General features: G+C 29.9%; 2 protein-coding genes across 2 annotated transcripts; one reads left to right on the forward strand and one right to left on the reverse strand.

Moving 5' to 3' along the window:
* Positions 1 to 2,246: 2,246 nt before the first annotated feature.
* Positions 2,247 to 2,477, reverse strand: BDCG_16865 (uncharacterized protein; the record flags this gene model as incomplete). The annotated part of the gene is made up of 1 exon (XM_045426051.1): positions 2,247 to 2,477. One exon carries the CDS (start codon positions 2,475 to 2,477, stop codon positions 2,247 to 2,249), a length of 231 nt encoding a protein of 76 aa, XP_045280758.1.
* Positions 2,478 to 6,222: 3,745 nt separating this feature from the next.
* Positions 6,223 to 6,387, forward strand: BDCG_16866 (uncharacterized protein; the record flags this gene model as incomplete). Its single annotated transcript, XM_045426052.1, has 1 exon — positions 6,223 to 6,387. One exon carries the CDS (start codon positions 6,223 to 6,225, stop codon positions 6,385 to 6,387), a length of 165 nt encoding a protein of 54 aa, XP_045280759.1.
* Positions 6,388 to 10,747: the final 4,360 nt, after the last annotated feature.

The following is a 10,747-nucleotide window of genomic DNA, read 5'->3' on the forward strand; positions in this document are numbered from 1 at the left end:
GCCAGTTTATTCCTTACAGCAACAATAGCCTGCACTATAGCATCATCCCAGACTGAATTTCTTTTTAAGTGATTCAACTGCTTCTCAAGATGAGTAAATAAACTGTTATACACTCACCAGACTGACTGCAGCATTGGTGTATGAGTGATTGAGACTGTCTTTATTATCTTATAAAACTGAAACAGTAAATCAATCACATATTTCAACTGAGTTCACTTCATATCAGAAAGTTTCAATATCTGAATCTTTTCTCAATCAGAGTGTTGCACCCAATGATCAATTGCCTGATGCAATTGAAGAGTCTAAACAGTCATCTCATATGTTGAACTTCACTGTGTTCTAACATTCTGTATCATATTCAGTGGTGTGACTGATTTGTTTGTTTATTGAATATCATGGAATTGTTGTTATTATTTAGAAGAGATACAAATCACATTAGCAATGTTTCAAATCTATGATATTTAAATTATTAGTCAATCTATTCAAAATTAACAGTAGCATTATCAAAAAGCATTATCAAAAAGCAATATCAAAAAGTGTTATCAAAAAACATTATCTTTTGCAAAGTGAATGCAAAAGTTACTTGAGTAATCACTTTCATCTCATTCTCATTCCAAGAACCAGTCATCTCATTATTCTTCACCTCAATGTTAAGATTCTTTATCAGTGTTTGTATCACAAGTTGAATCACATGAGCAATGCAGGGAATATGACCTTGTTTATCATTCCAGGAATGCAAAGCCAATTTTTGCTCTAAGCTCTTCACCATAGTGTAGTTATTCGCAGCATTGTCAGTTGTAATTGCAAGAAGACTGGGACTAATATCTCAATAGTCATTTTTAATCACAGTCATTAATATCTCTGCCATATAATTCCCAGTATGACTACTGATCAATGATTCAAATCCAATTAATGTCTCTTGATAAGTTCAGTTCTCATCAATGTAATAACATATAACTCTTATAAATGTAAGATTGTTTGTACTAGTCCATGCATTCACTGTGAGAGACACTCTTCAATGATTCTTCAACTCTGATTCTAGATGTTGCATATTGACTTTGTAGTATGTCTTGAGATTGAACTGAAGACAGAATTGATGTGGAATATGAAGATTTGAATTAAGCATTTGAAGAAGTGTTCAGAATTCGGGGTTTTCAATTGATTGAAGAGGAAGATTCAGAGATATACACATGCAAAGTAATTGTTCACAGAAGTTATCAGGTGAGAGTTGTGAAATCAGAGTACTGGTACAGAGTCATTTTCACATGATTTTCTTCAAATTAGAAAGTTAGTGTTATCAAAAATTGTTACCTGGTAGAGTAACTTATCAGCTCAGTAGTAATTTTCTGATTATTTTTCTTTTGTTGTCTGCATTCTGATGACTTCAGATGTTGGAAAATTCCTTCAGAGCTATGATCAGTTCATGATGAATATTTCTGAATGAAGTTGCAGTGATTGTAGCAGAGAGATGACTCTTCAGTAATCTGCAATACAACCTGTTAATAATTATTCCATAGTTCATCTTGATATTTGTGTTGAGTTTTTCATAAATTTCATGACCTGGAATCAGATGTGAAGAATGAAGTGATCATTTATCATGATTGAAAGAGAGCATTCTGTGTTGAATTGTAAACAACATAGACTTTGTGATTCACAGTGATTTCTTGAAGAGTTTGTGAATCTTCAATAGAAGTAAAAAAAGTGAAAGAAGTGAATTCAGAAGACATGATAATAATTTGAGAAAGATGATAATTTATTTTCAATAACTGATCACTGATGTGTGTAAGAAGAATTAATATAAGAGAAAATAATCTTGTTTCTTAGCTTAGTTATAATTTTAGTACTAACTCAGATTGAATATCATCAATGTATAAAAGTAAATAAACAATCTTGATTAATCTCTGTCATATTTCTTGAAATATATTAATATTGTGAAAGAGAGTGTTACTAAATTACATTATCAGATGATATCATTAAAAATATATTAATATTGTGAATATCAATATTGAAAAAATGTTGATACTTATACATTATAGTGATTTGTGAATCATGATAGTTAAATATATATATATATATATATATTGTTCCTGACTTGATTACAACTTGTACAATAATTTTTAAAAACTCAAAATTAATTTCAATTATTAATAATTATGAACTTACAACTAACTAATATAAAAAGAAAAAAACTTTTTCTACTCATCATCTTTCTTCTCTTTCTCATTCTTCTTATCATTCTTCACAATTCACTTCTCATTCTTCTTCTCCTTCTTCTTCTCCTCATCTGAGGTGATAATCATCTCAAAATCTCTCTTCACTGCCTTCTCAGAGAAGGGTTTCTGCTGCTTCCTCTCAGCCAGGTCAACCTGCACCTCAAAATCCCGCATTTCCTGGTCTGCTGTCTCAGGTTCCACCCCAGCAGCAAGCAGATTGACATGCTCAGAGAGCAGGACTGCCTTCTCAATGTTCTGGATCATGGAGTGCATTCAAGACCTGAACAAGGCCTCAATCCCCTTCTTCTCTGTCAGCTCCTGCTAATCAATTAGAGAACAGAAGTATTATCAAAAATCATTATCTCTCAATAAATAAAAAACTTATCAGTTTTGACTTCTTTATCTCTCACTTCAACACCCTCTCAATCTTCTTCTGTCATCACTTATTTATAGTAACACTCTTCTTCTCTCTCTCTCTCTTCATCTTAGTCTCAAATCATTCTCAGAACTTCTCCTGATTTCACTACTGCTGCATGAGACTCTTCACTGTCTTCTTCTTCAATCTCTCACAGGTAGCGCTATCTGCATTATTTCTATACTTAGTTCAGTCTAAATCTATCAGAAGTATTACTTAAAATCATTATCATTCTACTCTCTTATGAAGTCTCTTCAAGGCATCATAATGTGTCTTGCAATCTGTCTCCTCTCACTTGAACATCTTCTTCTTCTCTCTCTTTAATCTGTGACAGTGCTCATGCGCCTTGGTGGTCTGCAGGACCGCAGAATATTTGAAGAAGAATGACATGATTGGTTTCAGTGAGTGTTGAAGAGAGGTGAAGGCAGAAGAGGCGGTTAGAAATGATATGATGATGATGATGATGATGATGATGATGATGATGATAGTAATGATGATAATAATAATGGTAATAGTGATGATGATAATGATGATGATGATGATGATGATGATGATGATGATGATGATGAAAGAAGAAGTGCATTGAAATATATTACTGACTTACCAAATATAAAGAGACTTAAAGAAAATATTAACAGCTTTCAGCAATGTACAGAAACAGCTACAGTGTTGTATAGTAACATCATCTTCATTCAATGCATGCACTGTTGATATTCTTTGTATACAGTTATCATATAATCTGTATCAGAGATACATGCAGAAAACAGATCTTTGTTGCTAGGACAAATGGTTGCAGCAATTCTCTGTTTTCATATTATAAAGATAAGTTGTTCTCATTTCTTTCTTCTCTCTTTTCTCTTGTTCAATCAACCACTAATTCCAAGCTGATATGAAAACTATTAAAACACTCTCAGAAACTCTCAAATTGAAGAGTATAGACTAATCAAATTTCAAATGCAGAAGAAATCAAATTATCTCCTATCTTCTACAGATTCAATTACTCATCCCTCTTCAAATAAAACAGCAGTCGCATCCCCCTCCTCCTCTCCCAACCAAACAAAACATGGCCCGCGAAAAGCGAGTACCACGCCAGGCCATAATGACCAACACAGCCCCAGCATGCAGGGCTGCATATGCGCAGCACATGCTGAACTGAGAGACTGTGTGAATTGCAAACCAGCAGCAGCATCTCAGAGAGAGCTGTGCAGCGTGGGAAAGCCACAACCCTCAGTCACATGTGCAGAGAATGAATTGCTGCAGTAAGTGCATATGTATTGAAGTAATGCTTTTTAATAACACTCAGTCTCTGATATGATGAAAATAGAGTCTCTCTGTAAGATCTGTTTCTATCAGAAGTCTGAGAATCTTATATTTCTCAAGGCCATCTTCACACACCTTGTTCATGAAATTGATGAGAGAAATCATTGATTTCAGCATTCTGTTCTTGATGTCATTCAAGTGGCAGCAGAGTCCACCCTGACCACACTTTTTAAGTGTATGTTTTCTAATTATTCACATTTATATAGATATATACTGATTATTTGTTAGGTGATGTTAAGACAATGACTCATTACAGCTGTGTTACTCTCACTGTGAGAGATACATGATTGATGATGAACATTGCAAAGACTCTGAAGAGTGAGTATTTTGAGAATGCTGCAGCTCTGTGATCTTGATTTTTTTTTATTTTTATTTTTTATTTTTTTCTTTTTCTTTTCTTTTTTTTTTTTTAATTTTCTTTCTCTTTCTGTCTCTTTTTTTCTTTCTCTTCTTTTTTTCTTTCTCTTTTTTTATTTTTTTTTTTTTTTTGTTTTGATTTTTTCTTGTTGTTTTGTTTTTTGTTTTTTTGTTATTTTTTGTATTGTACATTTTTTTTTTTAATTAAAATGATATTGATTATGATCTGTGTTCAGAAAAGTAATAATATTTGATAATGCTCTCTGTTGAATTTTCAACAAATGAGTACTATGTTATGATATTATGTAAGTGAGAAATGATTTCATGGTCTCATTTGATGCCATTTTCAATAATGAGATCAGAATGAAAATGTGACTAAGAATTCAAACATATTCTTTATCTGAGACTAGATTTTTATTTGAAAAGTGAATCTGAGATCTTTAATATTTGAAATAACAGGATTTGAAATCAATGTGATGAACACAAACCATGACCAGGAGTAATGCTTTTAGGCAATGTGATAACTGTAAAGTTTGGTCCTGGTCCCAGACACGGTCACACGGTCAGTCTAGTGTGTATACAGCTCTGTGTACTGAGACTGTGTTAATTATTATAATCTGATGTAATACTCACTTTTCATGAGCCATGTTTCATTTGAAGAGAGAGAGAAAGACACAACTATGATTTTATTAAGAGAGAATGAATAATTAGTAATATTGAATATAATTTAATTCTTCTGTATTTAAAATTTGATTAGTCTATACTCTTCAATTTAAGGATTTCTAAGAGTGTTTTAATAGTTTTCATACTGGCTTGAACTTAGTGATAAGTTGAAGAAGAAGAGAAAAGAGAGAAGAAAGAAATAAGAATAACTTATCTTTATAATATGAAAACAGAGAATTGCTGCAATCATTCTTTCTAGTAATAAAGATCTGTTTTCTGCATGTATTTCTGATATAGATTATATAATAACTGTATACAAAGAATATCAACACTGTATGCATTAAATGAAGATAATATTGCTATGCAATACTATAGCTGTTTTCATATATCTCTGAAAGCTGTTAATATTTTCTTTATCTCTTTATATTTGATAAGTCAGTAATATATTTCAATGCACTTTCTCTTTTATCATCATTATTATCATCATCATCATTATTATTATTATCATCACTATTATCATCATTATCAACATTATCACTATTATTATCATTATTATCATTATCATTATCATTATCATCATCATTATTATTATATTATTTCTGGCTGTCTCTTCTGTCTTCATCTCTCTTTAACACTCACTGAAACTAATTATATTATCTCTCTTCAAATATTCTGTAGTTCTGCAGATCATCAAGGCGCGTGAGCACTATCACAGATTGAAGAGAGAGAAGAAGAAGATGTTCAAGTAAGAGAAGACAGATTATAAGACATATTATAATATCTTAAAGAGACTCTGTAAAAGAGTAGAATGATAATAATTTTAAGTAACACTTCTGATAGATTTAGACTGAACTAAGTATAGAAATAATACAGATGACACTGCCTGTGAGAGATTGAAGAAGAAGATAGTGAAGAGTCTCATGCAGTAGTAATAAGATCAGAAGAAGTTCTGAGAATAATTTAAGTTCAAGATAAAGAGAGAGAGAGAGAAGAAGAGTATTATTGTAAATAAGCAGTGATAGAAGAAGATTGAGAGAGTATTGAAGTGAGAGATAAAGAAGTCAAAACTGATAAGTTTTTTACTTATTAAGAGATAATAATTTTTGATAATACTTCTGTTCTCTAATTGATTAGTAGAAGCTGACAGAGAAGAAGAGAATTGAAGTCTTGTTCAGATCTTGAATGCACTTCATAATTCAGAATATTGAGAAGACAGTTCTACTCTCTGAGTATGTTAATCTGCTTACTGCTGAGATGGAACTCAAGACAGCAGATCAGAAAATGCAGGATTTTAAGACACAGATTAATCTGGCTGAGAGAGAGCAGCAGAAATCCTTCTCTGAGAAGGCAGTGAAGAGAGATTTTAAGATAGTTATTATCTCAGATAAGAAGAAGAAGAAGAAGAAGAATAAGAAGTGAATTATAAAGAATAATAAGAAGAATGAGAAAGAGAAGAAGTAGATTTTTTTCTTTTTATATTAGTTAGTTATAAGTTTAAGTTTTTAATTATTAATAATTAAAATTGATTTTGAGTTTTTAAAAATTATTGTACAAGTTGTAATCAAGTCAGGAATAATATATATATATATATATTTAACTATCATGATTTACAAATCACTATAATGTATAAGTATCAACATTTTTTCAATATTGATATTCACAATATTAATATATTTTTAATAATATTATCTGATAATGTAATTTGATAATACTCTCTTTTATAATATTAATATATTTCAAGAAATATAACAGAGATTAATTAAGATTATTTACTTACTTTTATACATCAATGATATTCAATCTGAGTTAGTACTAAAATTATAACTAAGCTAAGAAACAAGATTATTTTCTCTTATATTAATTCTTCTTACACACATCAGTGATCAGTTATTGAAAATAAATTATTATCTTTTTTAAATTATTATCATATCTTCTAAATTCACTTCTTTCACTTCTTTTACTTCTATTGAAGATTTATAAACACTTTAAAAAATCACTGTGAATCACAAAGTCTATATTATTTACAATTCAACACAGAATGCTCTCTTTCAATTATGATAAATGATTACTTCATTCTTCATATCTGATTCCAGGTTATGAAATTTATGAAAAACTCAACATAAATATCAAGATAAACTATGAAATAATTATCAACAGATTGTATTGCAGATTATCAGAGAGTCATCTCTCTGCTGCAATTACTGCAACTTCATTCAGAAACATTTATCATAAACTGATCATAGCTCTGAAGAAATTTTTCAACATCTGAAGTCATCAGAATGCAGACAATAAAAGAAAAATAATCAGAAAATTACTACTGAGCTGATAAGTTACTCTATTAGATAATGATTTTTGATAACACTAACTTTCTAATTTGAAGAAAATCATGTGAAAATGATTATATATCAGTACTCTGATTTCACAACTCTTATCTGATAACTTCTGTGAATAATTACTTCACATGTGTATATCTCTGAATCTTTCTCTTTAATCAATTGAAAACTTCAAATTCTGAACACTTCTTCAAATGCTTAATTCACATCTTCATATTTCATATCAATTCTGTCTTCAGTTCAACCTTGAGACACACTATAAAGTCAATATATCACATCTAGAATCAGAGTTGAAGAATCATTGAAGAGTGTCTCTTACAGTGAATACATGAAGTAGTACAAACAATCTTGCATTTATAAGAGTTACATGTTATTATATTGATGAGAACTGAACTTATTAAGAGATATTAATTGAATTTGAATCATTGATCAGTAGTCATACTGAGGATTATATAACAGAGATATTAATAACTGTGATTAAAAATGACTATTGAGATATTAGTCTCAGTCTTCTTACAATTATAACTGATAATGCTGTGAATAACTACACTATAATAGAGAGCTTGAAGTAAAAATTGGCTTTGCATTTCTGAAATGATAAATAAGGTCATATTCTCTGCATTGCTCATGTGGTTCAACTTGTGATACAAACACTGATAAAGAATCTTAACATTGAGATGAAGAATAATGAGATGACTGATTCTTGAAATGAGAATGAGATGAAAGTGATTACTTAAGTAACTTTTGCATTCACTTTGCAAAAGATAATGTTTTTTAACAACACTTTTTAATATTGCTTTTTGATAATGCTTTTTGATAATGCTTTTTGATAATGCTTTTTGATAATGCTACTGTTAATTTTGAATAGATTGACTAATAATTTAAATATCACAGATTTGAAACATTGCTAATGTGATTTGTATCTCCTCTAAACAATAATAATGATTTCATGATATTCAATAAATAAATAAATCAGTCACATCACTGAATATGATACAGAATGTTAGAATATAATAAAGTTCAATATATAAGATGACTGTTCAGACTCTTTGATTGTGTCAGATAATTGATCATTGAATGCAACACTCTGATTGAGAAAAGATTCAGATATTGAAACTTTCTGATATAAAGTGAACTCAGTTGAAATATATGATTGATTTACTGTTTCAGTTTTATAAGATAATAAAGACAGTCTCAATCACTTGTACATCAATGCTGCAGTCAGTCTGATGAGTGTATAACAGTTTATTTACTCATCTTAAGAAGCAGTTGAATCACTTAAAAAGAAATTCAGTCTGAGATGATGTCATAGCACAGGCTATTATTACTGCAAGGAATAAACTGGCATATTACTACAGTAAAACTGAACAATCTTTTGCAGAGTACTATGCTGTAGCAGCTCTACTAGATCTCTCTCATTGAGTTAATATCTACACTTCTCAAGATTGAACAGAGAAGAAATGAGACTTATATATTAAATTAGTTCAAGACTACTACAATACAAACTATCAGAGATTTGAATGAGCAGATGTTCAAGATATGAAGACAGTGAAATACAATTCTCTAGTAAGTAATAATCTTTGATAACACTTCATATCTCATAGAACTATAATACTAACTTTGAAACAGAACTTGCATACATTGATTACAACTGAAAATCAGGCAAAATTACATGCTTGTAAAACTGAATTTGACTGCTATCTTCAAGATAATCTGATAAATTTACACACTAAATCAATTCTAGAGTTATGAAAAATTGTTGAGAGTATATATTCAACTATTGCACTGATGACATGTGATATTCTAACAATTTCATTAACAGAGGTGAGAATGAAGTGAAAGTTCAACTCAAGTTGAGATATTTATCACTATTGTCAGAGACAATTACAAGGAGAAATAATCAAGAAACTCATGATTATAAAACATGGAATTATCAGACAGTTTAATACCTCTGATCACAGTATATCAGAGAAGTGTAGTTTTCATGAGAAAGTGAAGAATAAACTTGTACAAGAATGTATTTAGTTATTTCATGAGTATTATCAATAATTATTATCAAATTCTGATTATATAAGTAATCACTGAATGAACTGAATGAGACTGATTTTAATCTTCAGTCTCAGTCTCATTCTGATTTTAAAAGAATGATCATCTTTCACAGTTTATTCTGAGAAATTACTTTCATTTCACTGTTCTTGAATTAAATCTGGTCATTTTTCACATCATTTCTCTCAGAAATGGTCCATTTTCAGATTTTTTTGAGGCTTGATTCTAGTGAAACTCACATCAAGAAATGTATGAGATCAGATCAAATGAAATCAAATGTGAAATTCATGATTCTGCTGACTAGTCTAAATATAACTATCTGAAGCTTAGTTACAGACATTAATTATTATGTTCATTTTAAATATTTATGATAAAATAATTATTTATTCATATCAGAGAATCACTCTCTCTCTTAACAGTGTTAAAATTATAAGTCTTTTTCTTTTTCATCTTTTCTTTCTGATGCTGATTTTTCTGTTCTTAGAGAAAATTATTATAAGTTTTATTATATATGAAGTTATAATATTCACAGATATTAAGAAACTTTTTATAACTATTAAATTCAATATTATGAATATATCTACTCTAATGAATATCTTCAGAATAATTGATCTGTATTAGTCTATTCTCTGATATTTATTATCTGACTTTGTAATACAGATGAAGAATATCTGTGTTTTCAGAAACAGAAATATAAATATTGTACTTTTTTACACCTGTGAATGTGAGACTCATACATCTTATCTGAGATATTATTATAAGAATGAGCTGTTTATACACTGTATTCTACTTTCTATATTTCTCTGTATCTCTCTCTCTCTTTCTGAGAAGTCTTGTGCATGTTATAATTGTATATACAATTCTAAGATCAGTGAGTATTTATTCAGTAATTATTATCTCTGCTTTTATAGTTTTGTATACTAATAATAGTTCTTAGTTACTTCAGCATTAGAGATTATTTTAATTGAAGATGATAATACTACTGAGACTATTCTCTCTCACTCTTAAGCTTTTCTTATCACTTTCTCTTTCTTCTCTGCAGAGAAGGTTGTGTGTATATCAGATTATAAGTATTCAGTCTTAAGTAGCTTTTATTATTATTTATTCAGTTCTATGTTCTCTTCTTCTTCTATTTCTTTTATCTCTGCTCTCTCTGTCTTGACTTCTGATTCTGTAGATTTCATGCTCTTCTTCAATTTTTCTACACATATATATATGCATTTCTATATTGACTGTCACGCTCCCGGCCGCGCCAAGGCCCCGTTGCGGTTCCACACGGCCCATCGCTTTCATGCAGATGATTTCATTCTGTCTGAACCAGTTTTCAACCACTCTATGACATCATTCAGATATATTATAGAAAGATCTGATTGATGAATATAAGAACCTCACTTCTATAC

Source organism: Blastomyces dermatitidis, assembly GCF_000003525.1.
Source record: "Blastomyces dermatitidis ER-3 genomic scaffold supercont1.4, whole genome shotgun sequence".
NCBI lineage: Eukaryota > Fungi > Ascomycota > Eurotiomycetes > Onygenales > Ajellomycetaceae > Blastomyces > Blastomyces dermatitidis.